This window comes from Cryptomeria japonica, chromosome 4 (assembly GCF_030272615.1).
Source record: "Cryptomeria japonica chromosome 4, Sugi_1.0, whole genome shotgun sequence".
Classification (NCBI taxonomy): domain Eukaryota; kingdom Viridiplantae; phylum Streptophyta; class Pinopsida; order Cupressales; family Cupressaceae; genus Cryptomeria; species Cryptomeria japonica.
Genome location: NC_081408.1, coordinates 144,619,480 through 144,644,048, shown reverse-complemented (window position 1 = coordinate 144,644,048; position 24,569 = coordinate 144,619,480). Strand labels below are relative to the sequence as shown.

Below are 24,569 nucleotides of genomic sequence, written 5' to 3'. Positions count from 1 at the left end.
ATTGCCAACTACAGACATCTTCAACGTAACTGCATAATACTGTCAACTTTCTTTTTAGAATCTGACTTGAATATATAATATCAATGAATTACCATAATAAAGACTGATACACAAAAAGATCAATTCCAGCAACTGTCCTTTGTAAATGCCTAGTACATCGTACAGATACTCTTATCCTTACCTAGCAATAACAATTCCGTCTAGGGCTATTCTCATCCGCTCATCAATGCATAGGTCTGCTGCATTTCCAAATGCTTTATCTCCATCATTGTACATCAACTATAGTCAAAAGACACATGGTGGTTATTTCTATGAAAATTAAAAATTCCAAATTTCATACCACCAAAACTGTGAGATAATACTATAAGACTAGCCTTTAAGGAAACAGCTAACCTGCAATTTCTCCTTTCCAAGATGGGAGAAACCATTAGAAAGGACTCTTCGGTTCCTAAGATGAGAAACACCAAGCATCTCCCCATTTTTTATTACCTTAAAAAACAGGCAGACATTAATAATGTCTTTGAAAATTATTTCTGACAAGTATAGCAAAAATAATTCCCAAGGAAAACTATTTAAATGAAAATTTAGAAAATCAATTACTGCAAGCTGTCACAAGAAAACTAATTTTATGAGCATTTTGTGTCCCACAATGGTAGCTTTTAATATCACAACAAAAGGAAAAAATATTTAAATGCAGATCAACCTACAGCTGTGTGCCGTATGCCAGTGGATTTTGCAAGTAGCTCGTGCTCTTTAAGAAAAGCCAGTTCACCATGAACAGGTAAGAAATGCTGAGGATTTGCCAATCTAAGGGCTTCCTCCTACATACACAAGTAGGACAAGTTAAAAATTCTTAAAAATCTCATAAAACTTGAAGTTCATAGGACAAGCTCACTGTTTGTTTCTGATCAAGTTGTGTAACATAAGTCTTGCTTCAAAGTTCAAACTTCCATCTCAAGAAGACAAGAAAATTCAAAATTCCAACAAAACACATACAGGAGAAACAAATATTAAAGACACCATAAAAGGTAAAATTTATGGAAGCATGCATTGTCATTCTGAAACATTGATATGTTTATTTGTTGTGCCATAACCATTATGAAAGGTATGAAGGTTGGTGCTTGTAACCATCAAGTATAGGTCATGTTCAGCTAGTCAAAGGTGCCATTTGTATGGTTACTTCATCTCACTTCATCATCAGTTCTGGAAACTTAGGACAACTAATAGGTGGGCCATACAACTTGGAGTTTTACTTCAAAATGTTAAAAAGGGACTTTCTAGAGGCTTCGTTTTCCTTTCGAAGGACATCTAGTAGAAGCCACTTGTAATGTCCCCTTTTTATGGGCTTTACAATATCTTCGGAAACTCCAACCTTTCTGGATAGTGCCAATCTTTTGGGGTTAGAGTTCCAAGTGGCAGTGAGTTCTGGAGATCAAGGTGAATTCCATAGTAGTTTTTGAGTACAACTGCAACATTTTGGTGCATTCCAAACTTCTTGGAGGAATATTCTATTTTTCGAAAAGTATTAATTTTTATTAAGTTCAAACTTCAGTGAGCTTTTCTTTATGTTGGCACATTCAAAATTCACCCTTGGGCTATTTTTGTATTTTCCACAACTTTGGGTGAATGTACAAAAATTTAATAAAATAATAAACAAATTAATAATTAATATTTAAATTGTCAAAAGGGGAATTAAAAGACAACTTATATTAATTATTTATAAAGGTGATTTTTAAGTGACTAAAGTGTTGCAAAAGTAAATAATGAAATAAAGTCACTTATTTGGAGCTTAAGTTTTATTATTAAAAAGTAATTATAAGTTTTAAGTTGTAACTCCTAGAAAATTCGAAAAATGCTTATAAAAAGGAATTTGGAGGAGATGTAATTCACTCTGAATAGTTTATCAAACCTTGTTTTCTCTATGTGGTTGAACGTTGTTCATCTCTTCTGCCTTCGATGAAACCACAAGGTAAGATTGGTTTCGGCGGTGAAAAATTCCTCTCTAGCGAATACTATGTGATTTAGTCAAAGTCACAGCGCGTACAGAAAGGATTAAAAGGTGGAGTTACACAAAATTCACAATTTGTTTTGAATGTGCATGGAGAATGGGATTGGATTGCAACAATATATCTTCCAAGGTTTTGCCAGATTTACAAGTACAAATTTATATAAGTTTTTGTAGGCAAAAATAAATCATATGTTTTATATTTGTTGGGGTTTCAATCCAGTTGTACCCTTACCTAACCCCAAAGGGAACATACACTATTCCAAGACCATTTAAAGTGGGCGTTACATGTGAATAGGCATTTTAAGCCTAATTAATATCCCATGCAGCCTTAAAAAGGTTCATTTAAGTCTGCCACACCATCTAAAAGAAAGTCAGCTCCTGGGAGGTTGTTGTACCACTTTTTAGGAATGTCATACTACTGTGAAGGAAGTCGTACAGCTGAAAAAGAATTGAGGGAGGGTTATTGATTGGTTAATTTCCAGCCTACAGTTGAAGTCAACAATCAGGTATATGAATATCATATTGACATTTTATTTGTGTTGTTCATTCTGTAAGAAAATTCTATATGGGACATTTTTGTAAAAATTGTTCACATAATTATTTAATGACATATGATGCAAACCATTTTCAACAATTCTAGTAAAATGGAGTTGTTATCAATATCTAGAAATTGAGAAGTTATTGTTATCATGATTATTTATGACATTATTTCAAAACAAGTTGAGGAACAAAATCAGTATAGCAGAGAGAAAACTGTTTGACAAAATGTCCACATGAGTTCTATGTAATGAACAATGTTATGATTCTATATTGAATTTCTGTTTTTAGATTCTAGTAACAGCAACTCTTGTGTTTGCACTCAAAAATACTTTATGCTTCATTAGATGCAAAGTGTCCAACAAAATGGCTGCAAGATAAAATCAATAATATTGCAAGTTTGGAACAAATTTCCTTGGTAAGGGTATTACACCACTACTTTGTATTTTGTCAGACTTTTTTCAATCTGAAGATTGTATATCATTCTGAGATATACAAATACTATGCTTCCTTAGCCATTATTTAAGGATGGTGTTTTAAGGTTTGTTTCCAAGATATTCTATCCTCGATCAAACCACAGATTTTCTAATTAATTCCATTTTTCCCTACTGAAAGATTTGGGGTCCTAGTCTTGGAAATGCTTAGTGGGATTATTCTGAAACAGTTTAAAATACTATGCTTGGACAATTCTTTTGGTAGAAGTAGACAGTTTGTTGTCAATGTAAAATGTCTATTGTTTGATAATATTGGTTATTAGAATATGTATTATGTCGGCATTGGCTAGTTATAAGTGTCGGTTGACGGTTGTGTTCCTCTTGGCAACTGCCCGGTCATTTACATAGATTGTGTATCACCAAGGAAAGTAGTATGGTCTAGTCGGATCAACTCCGATTATTGGCTGATCATCTTTGGTCTTCTTTTGAAATAAGAAAGATATAGTTTACTCCTGTATTCAGTATGCATCGCCGTCTTTATTATTAATTCTTGTATTTAATTTATCAGATATAGCAGCGAACACAGTTCCTCAATACATGGAACACAATTTTTAGAGGCTACTCTCTTTGTTTCAATATCATTAATAAACTCATTGTTTACCTCAATATGGTAAGGATGAATATAGATTCTACTTTTCTATGAGACATATCACTCTTGTTGACTATTTGCTATATCTAGATTTAGTAAATCTAAAATTGTACATATTTTGTAGTTAGTGAGGTTCAAGGATCAAACACTAACTAGCACTCGTTAGAAAGTATGAGTTCCAAGATCATATCCATCAAAACTATTTAGCAAGAGATATGATGTACTCAACAAAGACCATGTAATCCAAGTGATAAATATTATATTTAAAGGGAGAATGAATATTCCCAACTGTGTAGACAACTAGAAACCAGCAGTCGCTTGATTTCATTCCATGTAGTTGGCGAGATGGATTTCCCCAAACAATTTTTTTTCTTCTAGACACAGCGTTTGTATAGCAATCAACAAAAGAGGTTGTTAATAGACCAAAGATTACCATACTAACCTCTCCATAAGTTGATAAGCACATCATTGCACAACTGCAAGCTGTGGCTATGCAAAACATGACTCTCTGGGATAATAAATAGTATGGCTTGCTGTAGATGCTTTAATAGCTAAATCACTATATCATGAAATGCATACAAACTACTAACCTACTCCTAATCTACTAGTGAAAGATGTTTTCATTTAGAGCGCATGGTGGATCATTTATTTCCAAGATCAGTATCTATTCTATTGGGATATAGAATCACAACATAACATGAGAGATGGCATATAGAAATCACATAGCATAAAGCATAGATAGAAAACCCTACAAGTACTCTCTAAGTTATCGAGTATTCACGGAATTTTCAGTTGGGCAAGTACTCTCAAGTTTAACTCACGAGTCTCTATAGATGAGTTGAAAGGGAAAAATTGTCGGAATTAAGATGAAAACTCGTTGGATTTCCATGTGATTCAATGTTCAAAACATTGCGATGCAGAATTGAAACATGCCAAAATGGGTTAAAACGCATTGGGCAAGTTAACATGCAAGTTAAAAAACACTGGGCCAAGGTAAAACAAGGGTTAAAATGCATATTTCACAAGAATGTTTTCTTTTAAATTTGAAAACCTTGCATTCAACCCTCCAATAAACCTTGGTTTTTGCAAAGTCTGTCGAATTTTGATGAGTCGAAAATTTTGGGCTTATTGAGTACTCTCTGAGTTCAAGTCTACAAATTGGTATAAACTATGTGTATGCTATGTCACAACATTTAACGAATTTCGAGCTTCAAATTCAGAATTCGGCAAACTTTAAAAAATATATATATTTGTGAAAATTTGCCTCAAGTTCGTACAGCTAGAAAATGATGCCCCAACGTTGCCAAAAGAGGGCATCAATCGTTTGAACGCTTCTTTCAAAAGGCTACAACATTTCACAAAGACTTGGAGTCGTTTATGGAAGATCTGGGTTACGATGCATAGCAAGTTTCAAGGCATTTCACAGCTCTTTTGGAGATTGTTGAATACATTTGAAGATTGGAGTGTCACCTGTTGAAGACTGGAGCCCACCTATTGAAGACTAGAGCGCCACATCTTTTGTTTGGAGTCTCTCAGTCTCAAGGAAGTCGCCCACATGCCCACATATGTCGTTTTAGTTTTTGGGTTTTACTTTTATGAAAACTCTAATATTTAATATAGTTAAAAAATTATTATTATTTAATAATTTTTATTTATTTGTCGTGGTTTGAGTTTTTAGGTTTTACCCTAATTAAAACATTAATATGTAATATATTTAAATCTATTAATTGTTACACAATTTTTTATTAAAACATTAATATGTAAAATATTTTAATTTATTATTATTATTAGTTTACTTATTAATTGTTAATCTTTTTATAATGATTTTGAATCTATTTTGCAATGTTAAACTATTTTGATAATTTATTGGATATATTACTTATATTTAAAGAAATAAAAACTATATTAGCGAATTTAATACCAGTTTTTTTTCAAATTTTTTGGCCTTCCGAACTTCATCCAAATTTCATAATTGTCAAACTTCAACCTTGTGACTTAGTATACATACACCACAAACAATGCTATCAAATAACTGAACATTCTTAGTTATCCATCCCAGACTAGAGAAATCAACATGTAATAAGGAAAAGTACACTACAAAGTTTGTCACTAATTCAAATCTTGTCTCATTCATCAAATCATCATTACATTTATGATTTATACTAGCAAAAGTGCCAAAAGGGAACATAAGCATAGAATTCCCCTAAAGATCTACAAATTGAACCATGGTGACATTCAATTACATATGACCTCTTTGTGATTTACAAAAGATGCTACTCTAATGGTGTATGTATTTGCAACACTAGTTCTTGACCAAAATATGGTATTAATGGCATTTTGGGAGAATCCGAGTATAGGAAGCAATCTTGAAGAAATGTGAAAGCTCAAACCAGAACTAGATGTGAGAAAAGACATGTGGGGTTTTGGATTAGGACAAGCAGTCAAAACTAAATGGGGGAATGGATGTCCTGAGATCCAATGAAATTTTGCAAATGGGCTGAAAAGAGTAATGGAAGCATCACAGAGAAATGTGGGAAAAGTATGTGGAGCGGCATACTATCACAAGATGTCAAGGTCAGAAAATAGGATTTTCAAAAGTCGCCTAAAAATTTGCATGAGAAGAAATTAGTAGAAAAAGATATGTGGAATCTTTGTGAGATTTCAATGTGGAAGTAGACAAAGGAACAAGACATTTGGAATGAAATCTGAAAGTCAACTTAAATTTTGCATGAGGTAAGTGAAAGCGGGAAGAGCACGTGAAAATAGACACAAGATGGAAGCATGCAACGAGACAAAGTAGAGTAGCGCGAATCTGGGAAATAGAAGCAAAGTGCGAATTTCGAGGAGTGGTGAAGGATCTTGCAAGGAGACATTAGGGAGATCTAGAGGAATCAAGGTATCCTAAACCAGAAGAGTGAAATGGCAAAGAACCACATAAGGGTGAACATATTCTGCAATGGTTGTTTGAGAGGGGTCGATGGGTGGATGAATGTGCACCTGAAATCAAGCGATCGAGGCAAAGGGGTACACAGCAAAACATTCCTCCGCTGAATAACATGAGACGCAATAATGCAACGCGAATCGGAACTAAGAATACTGGGGAGACCTTGCATCGGACAGAACGGCAAGACTCTCAGAGGATAGAGAACAATTGGAATAGGCGTGACTCCAAGAGGAATCAGTATGGGAAGTTTTGGCAAAAAGAAGGCTTTCGGCGGACACTTTGGTAAATTGGCGATCACATAACATTGGAATTAGAGGTGGACATCAAGGCTTCAAAACAAGTAAATCTTGGAGGGGTAGAAAGCATGATACGCAAGACAATCATCATATTGGAGATACGCAAGGTAGGCCTCCAAACTCTATCCCTTCAGAGGGTAAAAAACCCATAAGTATTCGAAATCCTCAAGGCCAAAGAGTAGTCAGCAGGTTAAAAGAAATTGGGATGTTTTTGAAATGTGGTAAAGTATGGGAATCTATCCATAGGATATTGGAGTGGGGATATACAACCAAAATTAGCACTTTAGCTAATGGCTTTTTCTTAATAGAATTTTGTTCCAGTGAGGAGAAGTGGGATTTTCTCACGAAAAGGTTCCTACTCGATGAACGGTGTGGACATTTATACAAAGGATTGGTGCCCTAATTTCAATCCATGGAAACACCAAATCAATGAGCAGCAAACCTAGATTTGCCTTTACAATATTTCCACGGAATAATGGACAAGGGAAACCCTTGCAAAGTTGGGCAATAGTTTGGGATCTTTTGTGACAGCAAAAATTAAGGAAGATGGCTTTCTAGGAAGCTATGCCCGAATTTGTATCAATATGAAGGCAAATGACAACATCTCGAAGGAAATAGAGATCCAGATACATGGGGAAATGTGGCTACAAGGTCTAAAGCGCGAAGATAATCTCAGTTTATGCCAAAGGTGCAACTTGGAAAATCATGGAAGTTCGAATTGCAAGAACTATGAAGGAATTCATTTAACTAATCAAAAACCGATAAGGCAAGATTTGGAGATCACAAAGGTAGATCAAGAGAAGGATAGTGGAGCCCTCAGTGGGGGCAACGAGCGAGATAATCAAATCATAGAAGATGATGCGACAAATGGGCAAAAGCGGGAAGCATCGCCAAACTCTGGGGCTGATCACATCTCCTTTCCTGAGGAGGACCTTGGTAATACCCTAGATACTCAAGAGAACGGAATTCTCCATGGTGGTGATATGTAAGTGACTCCATATTGTGAAGAAGTAGAGATCCCAAATCAGCATACGACTATCATGATAGAATCTACACCCCAAGAGGATAAGAAGAAGGAAATGGATAGCAACGCCCTGGAGGTCAATCCCACCCTGAATGCGGAAGAGGAAACTCCCATTCTAAACATAGCCTTCAATTCATTGGTTGGGCTCGTAGAAGAGAAGCAACAAAATGACCCAGAATATGAAGATGATCTAGAGAACGACATTGATATGGAAGAGTAATGTCCCCGATATAATTAAATAATATTAATTATTGTATGTCCCTAAATTTAATAATAAAATCTGTCGAGCCCTCTTTTTTATTTTATTAGTTAAATTATGTCTGTCGGCTCGTTTGTAACCCTTCGGGAACTTTCCCGGAGCCCATATTTATGGCCGAGTCTATCATAGTTGTAGGTATGCGAATTCTGATATTTTGTTCTCTCCTATGCGAATTCTTGTTGGAGTTCTGGTATACGCCATTTCGGAGGTGAAAGACCCTCCCTATTTGGTATTTGCAGTTTCAGTGAGGTTCACCTCTCACCCTATTCTGTCTTTGTACTCGTTCCGGATCTGGCAAATCTTGAATTTTATCATTGTTTACTTTCTCCAGTTGCATATCTGTTAATCTGGTTTACATGCATAAGGGGAACTCCTAATATTCAGAATCCATTATTCCGGAAGACCACCACAAAACCGCTGAAGCTCACCATACCTCTGCACCTTCACCCTACGACCTCATACTGTACCACCACCCCTCCTCTTCTCACCACCGTACGGCCTTCTTTCGCCCCACCGTTCCCCTTCCTCACCACCGTACGGCCTTCGTTGGCTCCACCATGCGGTTTGCTTGACATCACTGTACGACCCCCCCCCCTCACTCTACCGTATGGCACTTACACCGTACGAGTCTCCCTCCTCTCCTACCGTACAGCCTATCCACTATACAACCTGTCCCTGGCCAGTTTAATAGTCCCTTTGCCTTGCCAGCTATACCGTATGGTCAGGGGACATTACAGTGGTATCAAAGCCAGGTTATTCTGCCAGCTTGTCGGGAGAATCATGGCATCGAATGAAGGATTGATAGATGCGTTGAAGGAGTTAAGAAGTCAACAAGAGCTTTGCCAGATCCTCGCTAGAAGGCTTGCCATATGTTCTCTATCCGGAATTTCATGTCATAGGGAGTGTCATGCATGTCCTATGCTTCTCTCTCTGAATGGAATCAAACTCTAGAAGTTGTCTCACCACTTCCAACAAGATCATTATGTCGGACGGATAGCTAGGAAGCCTGTAGGGTTCGAATTGAAACCCATGAATCCTAAGGTACGTGAAAGTGGGAAACTGAATATACCACGATCTATATTTCTCTATTAGCTCTGTTGCCTCCTTGGACAATCTTCTGTGGATTCCGCCTTGCAGCATCCGCGTGATGTACATGGTGAATACATCATTCACTCTCTTATAATCTTCAATTCTATACATGTTCAGCTGGGGATAGCACTCATGACTCCTGAATTGTCCTTGCCCATTCCCTACTCTTCACCTTTGCATATCAATCATTTGCAAGAAATAAACCATGCAAGCAGGTATACCAAGTAGGAAGTCATGGCGAATGACTTGGATCGCTCTATATTCCTCAGCTAAAAGGCCAGATTGTCACTTATGATTCTAGACCAATTTATCAATGTCCCTCTAAGACAATCCTGGATGAAGTAGAACATCCATCCATCGAATATTGCACCCTGTGTCATCCCCATCACTCCGTTAAGAAGGAATACTAAGTCACTTTATTCCTCTTTCAAGTCTATGCACATGAGTGTCTTGCGAGCCTTGAAATGATGAAGTCTAGGCTCAATCATCCACTCTTTGTTTATCATACTCTTACATGCATCCATCTTCTTCGTGTACCGCTCTTCATATTCATCCTTAGTTGCATTCTTCATATCTGCTCCACGTGGAATTCCAAATACTTCAGCAATCGCATCCTCAGCAAGGTAGGCAATGACAACGCCCTTAGGAGTCATGACCATTCGCGAGCGAGGATCGTAACATCGTGCACACTCCAGGATAAGCTCACTGCATTGTATGGACTGTGAAAATCCGGCAAATTGAAAAATACCACTCTTGATAATGTTTACATATGCTGGGGAAGGAATCTGATTTCTGACTCCGAACATCTGTTGTCGCATCAGGTTTAGGCTCAGGAAATGCATGTTTGTATCCGTGATCTCCTTCCATCTGGATGACATCTTGGATTGTGGATAGAATCTCGTCTCTAATATCTTTTGTTGTTCTCTTCTTTCCTTAAATACGGACTTCGACATTGCACTTGTATGAAGCTTGAAGTTAGAACTTAGGAAAAATACAATACTCTTAATAGAATTCCTGACTTCCTAATGATTTTAAGCTAATTAAAGCATGAAGTCAAGAAAATAGTCCACACTCTAGGTAGATCTTAACAATTTAAACACAAAATGTGACAAGACTAGGGTATGAAACGCATCATGAAATCAACACCTCCTTATACTTAGAAATTTCATGCAAATCATAGTGCAAAGGAGTATACCGGATTACGAGTGACTAGGGAAAGGTGTGAAAGGTTGTGTTTTCACAAAAAATTTGTCTGAAGACACCTTTCGCAGTCAACAATGGAGGTCACAAATCTGAAGACAACCTGCAACTAAATGAATTATCACTTATGATTCTAAACCAATTTATCAATGTCCCTCTAAGACAATCCTGGATTAAGTAGAACATCCATCCATCGAATATTGCACCCTATGTCATCCTGTTGACGTGTATTTTGTACACAATCATACACAGAATAAAATACCCAAAGGCATCTTATCCTCTCTTGAATAAAGTCGCTAACTGCTGAAGATATCGCAAGAAGGATTAGTTAGGATGACTCCAATGTTCTTTTAGTAGGGTCTCTACGTGTGGATAAGCACCAGTGGTCGTTGTGATTGCTGTGTCATCAAGGGGCCTTACGTCGCCGAAGATTTTTCTAAACTAAACAAGCTTTTCAAAAAAATCAAAAGGATAGGGTTTGCAAGAGGTCTAATCTAGTCTAACCCTAAGATTGACTTAATGTGGACGAGACTTGGTGAGATTCTACCAACTTCAATATTTCCATAAATTAACAACTCAATTGAAATTGATGCGATCTTCTAAGGTAACGAATGATTTTCCAATACATCAAAGATCAAGGACACTACCACGAAGGTACATATCCAAGATACCACAACGATTGAAAGTTTAAGCGATTCAAATATCTCCAGTAGACCACGCAAAGCGTTCCTACAATCAGCAAGAAGCTAGTGGTTTGGAAAGCGAATCCTACCAAAGATCAAGTCCAACACTTTGTCCTTCGAATTAACACACTACTTTGATTGAGAATGATTCAAGAAAATGAACAACCATGAAGATAACCACGAGAATTGCAATAAGACACCATAACTTCAATATTTTATTGATCTCAAAGCCATCATGTACAACAATTGTTTGAAATTCCTTCTTCAAAGCTCAATCTTGCTACAAAACAACTTGCTTCTAATCACTCTAATTTCTCCTTAATCTCTAATTTTTCTAGTTCTAGTTACAAAATGAAAAAAGAAATGAGGGTATATATAGCATCCTCAATTACAATGAACGGTCCAGATCAAAATAAGATCAATGGCCAAGATTATGACACCTAAACCCTAATTAGGGTTTGTTACAACCATTACATAACATTTAATGCTTGACCAATGATAAAATTGTATTGCTTGGACACATGTCCTCTCTAGAAATTTCCACCAATGGATAGCTAGGGTAGGTACATCGGAGTTCGTGCCACCTTCTATGAATTAGGTACATTGAACCTGGACATTGTTGAGGTGGACCAATCCGACTGGAGGAGTGATGACTAGGATGCCACCTCGTCTGACACTTGTAGCTTGGTAGATATTCAATTTGATGTCATTGAGAAGCTATCTTTAATTAGCTCTTGTTCTAACTCCTTCTGTCCTTGATTCGCAGGATGATTGATGTACCTCGCATTGGAAGGCTGGATTGGAAGAGGTTGCCTTGTCAACGCTAGACTGGAGGAGGTTGCCCTTATCTTTGCTTGATCGTCCTTGATGAGACCGTCCTTGATCTGGCTTGATTTTCCTTGAGAAGAGTCTTTCGACTTGTAGATCTTTCGAGCCTGGGAGTCGCCATCTTGATACCTACACAACATTTCATAATAAGTAATAGATTTTGCAATGTATAACTATAGATTAGAGATTAAATTTAGGAAACTTCATGATAAGTCTTTGAGTTATCATTTCCTAAATTCGATTGAGCTAATGGAATTTCAAAATTTCAAAATTCAAAATTAAGACAAGGGATCTTCGCCATACCTCTCTTGCGAGCTAACTCTAAAAATGCAAAATAAGGCGATTTGTCTAGACAAAAATTGGAGTTTTGAAGATTTCAACGTGATCTTCCTCAAGCGAACACCTTCCTTAGTAACTTCGCCAACCTTAGGGATCTTCAACGTGATGATGGCAAATTCGCTTCACCTCAAACCTAATGCGCACTCTCCTTGGATGGAATTTCGCACTTCTCCTTGATGAAATTCGCACTTCTTGTCTTCTTGATATTTCGCATATGAAAGGATGAATATGATGGTTTGAAATGAGATATCACATCCTCATTATATAGGCGCTCACCCTCTAATTGCACATAGGCCAACTTTTGGAAATAAGGCAAAATAAAAACAAATTTTAAATAAAAATCAAGGCCGACCTTGCAAAACACTTAAAATAAAACCAAGCGCTCTAATTTGATTTTATTTAAAATAATAATTAATTAATTAAATGCCTTCGTTTTTTTAATTAATTCGATTTTTTAAATAGGCAAAATTAATTAATAAATGCTCATGCGCAAATTTTAAATGCTATTAATTAAATATTCAAATTTTATCGATTTTTAGCATTTAATAAAATTTAAGAATTGTGTTAGCGCCAAAATTTGGGAGTTGAAAAAATACGAACCATATCGCTCTAATCCCTGGGAGAGGGACAGGAGCGAATTATCATCTTAGTCTTGATTCTTTTGCCTTCTACGTTCAAAATCTCCATCTTCACGTTGAAATTGACATCTTCGACAAGGATCTTGAGCTTGATTGACTTGATTTCGTAGACGAATGCCCCTTGTGACCATTATCGCCCTGGTCCCTGACTGAGGGACAGGAGCGAACTTCCATTTTTAGCTCAAATTTGTGATCTTTGACGTTCACTTCTTGTTTGTCGCCTTCCAAATGACGTTTTCAACCTTATGCATCTTTGTTTTGATGTGATCTTTGGAAGAAAATGAGTGATGTAGTTAATATCGCCCTGGTCCCTAGCTGAGGGACAGGAGCGATCTTGTCTCCTTGCTCTAGTTGATCACCTTTTAACGTTTAACTCCCTCGCATATCATCTTCTCAAGACACCTTAGACTTTGTGCAACCTTGTACGTCCTTGACTTAGCGTGATTTTTGAAAGAACTGGCTAGTATAATGAATATCGCCCTGGTCCTTGGGAGAGGGACAGGAGCGATTCTTGGTATCCTGGGCTCATCCTTGTTTCTATCAACTCGCAAACGCCTTCACAGTGTAAAACAATGTCCTTTGGTCCTTCTTGAACATTTGAAATGTGATTAACATTCAAAACTTGAACCCCCAATAGAGATTTCGCTCTGGTCCCTAACTGAGGGACAGGAGCGAATTTGGGCATATCGTGTAAATCCTTCATCATATTGACTTGCAATTGTCTTTGAGGCGCAAAATGATGTTCTTTACTCCCTTTCGAACACTTGAAATGTGAGTGGCAACTTAAATTTGGACACATTTGAACATTTCGCTCTGGTCCCTTGGAGAGGGACAGGAGCGAACTTGGGCATATAGTGCAAATCCTTCATCTTTGGCGATCTTTGCAACTTCATTCTTCGTCGATACACCTCAAACATCATTGCTTACTTGTATCCTGTCTTGGAGTGACCTTAAACTTGAAAGAAAGGCAACATAACTAACATTTCGCCCCGGTCCCTAGCTGAGGGACAGGAGCGAACTTGGGCATATAGTGCAAATCCTTCATCTTTGGCGGTCCTTGCAACTTCATTCTTCGTCGAGACACCTCAAAACGTCATCGCCACCTTACACCTTGACTTGGAGTGACTTGAATTTGGGTGGAAGGCAAGATAACTAACATTTCGCCCTGGTCCCTGGCTGAGGGACAGGAGCGAATTTTCATTTTCAAGCTCAATCACACTTTGCCAACTTCCAAAATTATCTTCAATGGACTCGTTGTGCCCCCTTTCATTCATCTTTGGCCTGGAGTTCGTTTTAACTTGGCAAGAAATTGATCTAAGGAAGAAATCGCTCTGGTCCCTGACTGAGGGACAGGAGCGCCTAGGCCAATATGGAGTTCATCAGGCGTCTTTCAATCTTCAATTTGGCTTCAACAGGTTCGTTACACCTCCTTTACTTGCTTCAAACTCAAAACTTACTTGATCTTCACTAGAATTTTTGCCCTATGAGGAAAATCGCTTTGGTCCCTGGGAGAGGGACGGGAGCTATCATCAAATTTCGCCCTGGTCCCTAACTGAGGGACAGGAGCGAATTAGTTTCTAGGCCAAGTTTTCCTCATGTTAGTGCTTTCAAATTATATTCAACTGATAAAATGCACTTCCTTGGTTCTCCTCAAATCGCGAAATTGTTGAAATCTTGCAAGGACAAGGCAATGCTGGATTTTAAGCTCCGGTCCCTCACTGAGGGATAGGAGCGATTTTTGCTCCTGGCACATTTCCATGCTTGTGAAATTCTTCAAATTATATTCAACGGAAAGAACATGCCTCCCTTTATCACTTCCAATCCGAAATTCGTCTTGATCCTGCAGAGACAGTAAAATTTTGAGAAACAAGCTCCGGTCCTTCATTGAGGGACAGGAGCGATTTTGCTTCCACAAGCCAAAATATCATGATTTCAAGGGTTTAGTCACTTCACAAGGCAACAACAAGGCCTTTCCAATGCCCAGAATCAATCATCAAAATTCCAAAATTTAGTCAAAATCATTCAATCAGACAAAATCAAAAATCTCATCATTAACACTTAGACAAATTTAGACTTGCACTCAAAATTCCGACTGAACTTAGGCAAATTTACTGGACCTCTGGCGAATTCACTTCATTTCAAAACTGCATCCTACGGGAGGAAGCTCAAAAACTCTCAAGACGGACTGGACTCTGGCCTGAAAACGTCAAAACGGGAACCCTAAGGCTTGACCCTAATCCAGACAACTGACACACTAAACCAAAACCCTAAAAAACGAAGAGAAAGGCGAGCAAAACGAGCAAAAAGAGGGGGTCCCCATTTTAATGGGGCGATGTGTGAAATGGTCACAACATCTGGCGACACCATTGAGAAATGTTGAAAAACATTTGGGAATCAATCTTTCTAGAAGAAAACTTAGAAAACCTCCGTCAACAAAACCAGGAGTTAAGAAACACTTACAAGAAGAGACCATCATATTGAGACAAAGTATCAAGTCCACAGTTACCCATGTGTGTGCAAATGCGTTAATTCCCCTCAACAAGACAACCATGATCTTCAGGTTCCCCTGTGATAAGCTACGTAGTTTGTCTAGACTCCAAAAGCATCCTGGATAGAGCCTCGCTGCCAGTCAGACGTCCATAGTCCCGACGAGGTTATCGCCGCAAGCTCACGAACATTGCTCCATTGCCAGCCAGGCGTCTATAGCCCCGATGGAGTTACTCGTAAATTCCCTTTTAGCCAATTTGATATTTCTTTGTCAGCTCATTTTCTTTTGATGATTTTTTTTTTCTCATTTTCTCACTTTTCTCATTTTTTCTTTTGATATTGCTTTTCAGTTCCGTCAATTCTTTTGGCTCGTGAGTAGTAAAACTCACTAGGGTTCGAGGATTGCAGTGGTGCTGATGTCAGATTTTAGATTTTTCACCGATCACAGCTTTGCCTGGAAAACACAATGACTCGGAGATTATAAGTGTGAAAAGATATAATAACTGGAGGACAAAATACGTGAGTTCAATAAGCTAATCTTGCTTCATTGCAAGTACGTCCTGACTCAAAGCTTTACTAAAAGAAACTCCCTTTGTAGTTCCAAAAGATCTCATGATTGTCCAAGTGCAACCAACAATCTAGCGGGAAATTAGAGCGTTACATGACAAAATCACCCAATATCAAATGGATACCCCTCAGGGCAAAACAACTAACCTAAAACAAAACACCTAAACTAAAAAAAAACGAAAAACAAAGCGAAAGGCAAACCAAAGCGAAAAGAAAAGCAAACAAACGAAAACAACGAAAGCAAACTAAACTAACTATGTACAAGGGAAGGCCTTGGGCAGTCAACAATGGAGGTCACAAATCTGAAGACAACCTGCAACTAATAAATTAACCTCTCAAAACATGTTGCTGCAATCCTTCAAAAAAATGCACAAACTTGATAAAAATCAGTCTTGATGATGATAATAATCAATCTTGGGAACATAGGTATGGCTGGTAAAAGATAAATTTCCGAGGACAAGCAGCTAATAACACAGTTTGCAGACCTGAGACAGCCTTCCAATGGTCTGAAAATGGTCCCAAAATGCCTCCAAAATGTCTCCAAATACAAATCGTTAAAGTTGCAGCTGGCTGGGCAATAAAACATAAATCTGAAAATTGAATGTATAGCCAACAATGGAGGTCAAAACCTGAAGCAATGGAGTTAAAACTCAGATCTGAGGCAAATGACAGCAAGTAGGGAACAATGGTTGCATCAAACATGCAAGGAATTCACTAAAATCTGCTCCAAATACTTGCAAAAATAAAATCGAACATTCCAGCTATGGCACCATCCTCCCAAATCTGAAAATGGTCTTCAATGCACCTCAATCTGCCAACAATGGAGGCCGGAAAACAGCAAGCAACCTGGCGATATCAAGGAGAATCACCTTTGTTTGGAGATGAAACCCAAAACACAAAAAATCGCCTTCACCAAAAATCGCGATTTTCACCAAAATGGCGAACTTCAGCAAAATCGTGGCATGGGGGGGTCTCAATGGAAGCAAACCAATCTGAATCAGCAGCAAAATATAGCAGCCCCAAGTAAAATCGCCAACTTAGAGGTAGGTGCCCTCTAAAATGATCAAAATTGCCAAATGTAAAAAATCGCTAACTCCCAAATATCGAAAATCTGAAGCAATGGAGTCACTAAGCTTCAATGGCAGCAATGGAGTGGATTGTCCAGCTGGCTGGAATGGAGGAGGAAATAAGTCTTCAATCTAACACTTGCTCCAAAATCACCAACTATGGAGAAAATCGCCCTTGCATGGAATCCACCTAGCAAACTTAATAATAAAATAATGTTGGACTCCTCCCTTTAAACTTACTTTCATCACCAAATTTCACCACACATGCAATGTGGGATAAAACACTTGTTCTTATACTTGCTTGGGTGAAACTAACTTGCTTCTAGAAGGTTGAAAATATTAAATGCTCATTGCAAATCATTTATTAATTGCTTTCATCTTTTAAATAATCATTGCCTTTTTATTAAAAACAATTAAAATGAGGCTCATTTATTAAAATATTTTAATTTAAATAAAAAATGGGCCAATTGGGGAAAATCGATCCTAGTAAGGATTAAAAAATCCTCACAAAATCACTTTAAAAAACGTCAAGTACCCCCTTAGGGGAAAATCAATCCCAGTCTGAATAAAAATCCGGACTCAAATTTATCAAATGTGTACAAAAATGAGCTAGGGGAAAATCGGTATGAGTGTGGTGTCAAAAATTCCACTTAAAATCAAGTCATCACCCAAAAATACCCCTCTGGTGGAAAAACGACCTCAATCTAGATGAAAATCTTGACTCAAAATTATGAAATGCACTCTCAGTGGAAAATCGTTGAGTCTAGATGAAAATCCGGACAAAATCCTCAAAAACTCGTCACAGATACCTGGTGGAAAATCGACACAGGTGTGGAATGAATGCAAACATCATCAGCAACCTTGTCCATACCTCCCTCGTGGAAAATCATGGGTAATCAGGATAAACCCTGACACTTATTCAAATTTTAATGCCTCCAAGGGAAAAACGACCCTAGCATGGATTCACAGTGGTGGAAAAATGGAGCAAGTATGGATTTCAGGGGAAATCCATGTCGAGTCTAGATTTTGAGTGGGGAAAATCATGGGTAGTCAAGAATATGAGGGGAAAAGCACCTCTAGCATGGAATTTTGACCTTTTAACCCTTGGAATATGGATTTTACTACGGAAAATGATGATTTTTCCACTCGGAATCACTTAGAAAATCCGAAACAATAAAATTCAACTGGACTTGGGCAAATTCATCAAAATTGGAGCGTAACACAAGGAAAACTATCGGGATAAAGTGTGAAATCAACTTGAATAATTCTCTAGGAGCGAAAAAACAACTCCAAAAGGTTTGAAAACACCTTAGCACTTAAAATCACCGACAAGGACATTTAAAAAAAACACATAACGCTCCAAAAGGGTCTACACTTAGACAAAACTAGGATCATTAAAATCTCATTTTACGCGCTTGATCCTATGACTTCAAAAACCCTAAACGGCACTAGGCACGATCATAACTCCGAGACTTGGGCACGGGAAACGTAAAATTGTCCACTAAGCAGCCAAAACCCTAACCTAACAACGCAGAAAGCAGGAAAAGAAGGGGTCCCCGTTAGCAATGGGGCGATGTGTGAAAAGGTCACAACAAGTCCACACATAAAATTGGCTCAGACTAACCTTACAAAGTAGGCAACGATCAGCTCAAAACAAAAGGTATAAGCTCGGATTTTACAACAAGCAATCCTATCAAATCTCGTTCATCTAATAACTTAAAAGCAAATCTATTCTAAATGAAGAGAGTGAGACCATGCAACCCTTAAGGCAACACAAGAATACACCAACAATTGAACAATGTATTAAATGATTTGCTTCAAAACTTCTAGCGACAATCTCTGAAATCAATCTCTCCTCTCTTTACAAATGAGGGGGGTCACACCTTTATATAGGCCTCAAACCATGAGGACATGCAAATCCTCATTAGAGTTTCATCCCAAAAGATTCCCCACACATGATGCAACAAGGTGGGAATCAATAATTAATGCCCATGAAACCCATATACCATAGATGAAAAACTCTGCACTTTTTTCAAAGACTCGCGAGTACTCACGGGTCTTTCATCACCGCGAGTCACTCACCCAATAACTCGCAGACGGGTTATTCTAAAACTCGTTGCAATTTCTTGTGCTTTAAATCACCAAAACTCGCATGAAATTGGGGTAAAACTCGTCAGTAAAAAATGTAAAAAAAACAGTGTTCCACGGCCGTTGGGGACGAGCGGGGGGGGGGGCGCAAGGACAGGGGGACAAAGGGCCTAAGTTTGGGGACAGTGGGGGGATGTAATGTCCCTACTAGTTAGAGATCACTGCCCTGCAAAACAAATTGTTAGAATACAACATATATATATCGGTATAAACAATCTTTTTAATTTGCAATCTATCTTTAATACTAAATTAACATATTCATAATTTTCATCTAAAAAAAGGGATACAAATGTCATACGAAAGTATGTCCTTAAGCGGCCGTGAAGCTTGCCCCCTTGGTTCCAAGATGTCCTTAGGCGGCCATGAAGCTCGCCCTCTTGGAACCCCTTGGTTCCAAGCCCTCCAGGAAATCGAAGATGAGTTCGAATCCTGTCTTGGGTGTAACCTCCAAGCCATCCAAGGAAGACCCTTGTCTATTCCTTGCCTTGGGTGATCCCTCCATCATCCAAGTCCTCAGAGGGGACCGGCCAGATCCGTCTTTTCTTAATTGAACTTAGTCAACCAAACCATACATATGCATATAGATATTCAGTATATACTGCCTACCAGGGATTATCATAATCCCTCCATTAGGCTAAGGGAGTTTCCTCCCTATAACCTCCATCATTAAATCACATTTACATTTTATAATTTATTACTACTTCCTATTCCATAATCCACATTTACATATTCCTAACTTAACATATATTCCATAACATATGTTCAAAAGGTGTCCATTATAAAATGTTCACATTTATTAACGTATATTCCTATCTATTCATTGATATGTATTCATTAACGCATGTTTGTACATATTCATTAACATATGGTTTACATTTATTCCTTAATATCTAAAAACCATTCTTTAATGTCTACATTAAGAAATTCATTATCATATATATTAAATATACATTAATTACATTCATTAACATATGTATTAAATATTCATTATTAACATTCATTAATATATTAAAATATTTATTCTTAATATTCATTAATATATGTATTAAAATATTAATTATTAATATTCCTTAATATATATATTAAAATATTCATTATTAATATTCATTAATATATATATTATATTTATTAACTATAATCATTTACATAAACATTGTGACATCCTTACCTGTCTACACCCGCAGTATTAGACTCCGTTCTGCAGTTCCTTGTCGCTGTTTCAGTGTTCCTTACTTTGTTAGTAATATGTTTGGTGACTGGTAATGGCAGACAGGTCTGACATGTGTCAGATATGGTCTGCCACTGCATATGGAATTAAGGATGACTGTCATAGTTAAGACTAATATTACCCTTGCATAAAAACATCATCAGAATTCATACATTAATCATACGTATTAAGCACATCACCATGCAAACCCCCAGGAAAAAGGATGTTACTGCCTGTAACTTAATAATAGATCATATCTGATCTGATACTCTCTCCTATTCCCTGTCGTATATCCCTTATCTCCTATTCTTAGATATCCTTCCAACCGGACTGCCAAAGGCAATAATCACTCCCAAGAACAGATCCGTTAGGATACAAATAAAAGACCAGACCCGATCCCTCCCATTTCTGATTGAGTATGGATTAATTAAATATCTCATAAAGTAGATCGGTGGCATTACTTTACTTGGAATAGACATATCCTTTCTTTGTTCGTGGCTCCTCATGAATGGTAATCGCATTCCTTTATGTGTTTCTAAGCCATTAATCAGATGAGGATTTGTTAAGACCTTAACTCTAAAATTCCATCGCATCCTCCTTATCCATTTTTAATTCAATAATTATAATAATCGTTTAAAGTGTCATTTAATTTAGATAATTTAATTTACACGGGCAAAATTAATTACGAGTAGCTATTACTCGCCTTTAGAAAGCCAATTAAAATTTATCCATTCTACTTCAGATGGAAAATGCTTAAATTATTCCCTTTAAAATCCATTTTAAAATTTAATGCTCTAAGTAAATTAACTAGGGCATAATTAAGTATTTATCACACTAAATACATTTAAAATTATAAGATTTAGCGTTATTCTTCAAAGGTATATAAATGTTTAAAACTCTATATAATACATACTCAAAAAAATATAACCTATGGATATATATATATATATATATAATCTTCTAAAATATCCTTCCAACTTAATAGCCAATTTGCCCTTCAACCCTAATTAGGGATTCTTTTTTTTTTTATATAAAATGGCTCTAAACTAAATGAATTAAACATATTATTTTATTTTATTACCCTAGCCCTACCCGAGCTAGGGTTTAATATTTCTTTGATTTCCATTTGTTTTACACAGGGCCGAAACCCATTGGCACCGGCCATGAAATTTTTTTTTTGATGCAGGTTTTTAAAGGAGCGACGGGAGCCGAGGGCGCCACTGTGTGTCCACACAGTGGGAGCCGCTGGCAACCCACGCCACTGTGTGTCCACATAGTGGCGGCTGCGGCCAACAATGTGTATCCACACAGTGGGAGCCGTAGCGGCCCACACTGTCTGTGCACACAGTGGAAGCCGAGAGGCCCGCACTGTGTGGACACACAGTGGGGTCCGCGGGCATAACAAAACCTCTTTTTTTTTAACAGGTAAAAAAAAATATTTATTTTACTATTTTTTTTTTTATATTATATATATATATATATATATATATATATATATATATATATATATATATATATTTACATATATATTTATATAAATATATATATATATATGTATGTATATATATATATATATATTTTTATTTTTTTTTCAATAAGTTTTACATGCAAAAAAAAATTTCTTTCTAAAACAAAATAACAAAGGTAAATCATTATGTTAAATCAAATTTTATATATATATATATATATATATATATATTTCGATATATAAACATTTAAAGGTAAATAAGCTTAGGCTCTTTTTTTTTTCTATTATTTTAATTGCTAATAAAAAAATGAAGTAAATCTACTGCTAAGCCATTTATCATAACACATCGGAAATATATATGTTTTATTTTCTTTTTCTGAACTTAGGAAATACTATTTTAGGAATACATTATACTTTTCTGAAATAAATACATTCATTGATTTCTCAACTAATAAAACAACTAACTAAACATTTTTTTTTTCTTTTATTTAAAAGCTAACAGCAAATACAAATCGTTATTTTCTGCAATTAAAATGGAGATAGATTCCCAACTAAAAAGAAGAACTCAGCTTTAAATAAAACTGATTTTTTTCCCATTTTACAAGACTATTGCATGCAAATCAAAAAGTAACTTTTTTTTTTCAAAACAGAAAATAGAAATATATCTAGCTTTTACAACACTAAAGATATTCTGCAACATTTACAGGATGTTTCTTTATATAACTACAATAACAAGTCTCATGTCTATTTTCAAATTTACAACTTGCCTCTCATTTCAACGAATGAGGGTGTATTTCTCCTACCAAAATAAAACTAATAACTGCAAATGAATTTAGATTTCTTCAACAATAATCTTCTGCAACCTTTCACTTTTCCTATTCTTTCCTCCTGACATTCCTGCATAATAAATCACAAATATGACCACGGAGTGCTCACCTCCTAGCCTAGGCTAACTAGTAGCCACCCCCGAGCTCGGAGAACCAGCCCTAGACGGGTAACAAACATGCAAACACATAGAAGGCAAAAATACACACACAGATATTCAGACACACTCCCAACTTGGCTACACAGCACCACACATTGGTGATGACCTTTTTAAGGGTGGTAGTGGACCAATACCCTGAGGAGAATTGCAAGTATGGAAAACCAATAGCCACCTCATCGCACAATAAATACATCAAGAATTTCAACCCCTTATTCCTTATGCCCCCAAAGGCATCCTAGCCTTATATCCCTCCTTATGACCCCCATTGCACAAACAGGCCATGCAGCAAGGGTCACACAAAAATCCCTTGTGATCGCTCTCATAACGAGAGTCTCTCACTCGAGGGTTGTCACTGCTACCACCCACAAGATCCTCCTCTCTCCCAAGAGTAAGAGGTCTTGAAAAAAAACCACCCAAAACACAGACAAAACATAATGCAAAAATACCAAATGAAATTCAAAAGAAAACACATACAAGAAGACAGAATTCTTACACCAACATACTTTCAAACACATGCAAAAAAAGAAGTCATTGTAAAGATTAATGGAACCAACCTTAATCTGCCCAAAGGTAAGATAATATTTGAGGAAGAGCTACCCAATCCACGGATCTTCTTCTTCTACCCTTAGTCAAATTTTCTATTCAAAACAATTCTATTCTTTTCAAAAATTCTCGTCTCCAAAAATGGAGAGTGGGTGATTACCCTCAAATTTTCCAATTCTTGCTTAAGAAGCTCATTCTCCGAGTTCTCACAAGTTTCTAAGAAACAAAAAGGAAAGTAAGGCAGAATGGGAAAAAGACTCATTCGAAAAGGAAAGTTTACAACTAAGATCAAACTTCTAATTTCAATTTTCGCACAACTCAGAAAAACCAATTTTTAAAGTGTCAAAAAGGTCACTTAAAAGTAGAAACTTGCCTAAAATTACCCCTAACCCCTAGGTATACCTTATGGGCTTTAGCAAACCCTATTAAACTACCCCTAGGTGTTCATTTAACCCATTTTAAACCCCTCTGAAGTTTATTTTCGGGTCAACCATATGTTGACCTCTCCAAAGATTCCTTTCCCAAGGTATTTATGACATCACGTTATATTAATTGAAAAAAAGCTATAGTTGAACACTTTCCCACCAAGGGACAAAAATAAAACATTTAAACTTAAATCCACACGTGTCAAGTGACACAAATAAAACACTTTTACAAAATAAAACATGAAATCGTCTCTTGTGGTTTTTACACATGAAATTTAAATAACACTTAACACTCATGCAGCATATACTGTTACGAATAAAAATACAACACAAACGAGGTGTTGTCTCTCCAAATAGAGAACCCCTGGCTTACGAACATACATAAGTCTAGGTTTGGTTCTCCGTAAATTTTCCATGGTCACATGGTTAATTTCCTGCGCATCTCAATTTACACATTAGTACTCTCAAATATCCGCATATAATATAATTCAAAGGAATAACAATACACATCATCACTTGCATACAATTTTCATCTGCACAGATTAAATACATCTTTTATCAAGCAAATTTTCATCCCAATTCACATAAACTTAACCATACATCATAGTTCTATTATCATAGTAAAGTTCTACAAATTCAATAACGACATCTATCATTGCAATATCATCTTATCTAACAATCATGTAGTGTTCTATCTCATAAAGCATTAAAGTAAATCATCAAAACATAGCAATGATATCCAAA

At 36.8% G+C, this 24,569-nt stretch overlaps 1 protein-coding gene across 2 annotated transcripts in view; it reads right to left on the bottom strand.

Annotated features, from left to right (window-relative positions):
• The window catches only part of LOC131074113 (ribonuclease J), a 301,289-nt gene that overhangs the window by 80,541 nt on the left and 196,179 nt on the right, over positions 1-24,569 (bottom strand). For both annotated transcript variants that reach the window (XM_058010661.2, XM_058010662.2), the window contains exons 13-15: positions 708-821; positions 394-489; positions 182-279 (exon numbers count right to left, since the gene is read on the bottom strand). In XM_058010661.2, the coding sequence (XP_057866644.2) occupies positions 182-279; positions 394-489; positions 708-821 (308 nt within the window). The remainder of the gene's footprint in view (positions 1-181; positions 280-393; positions 490-707; positions 822-24,569) is intronic.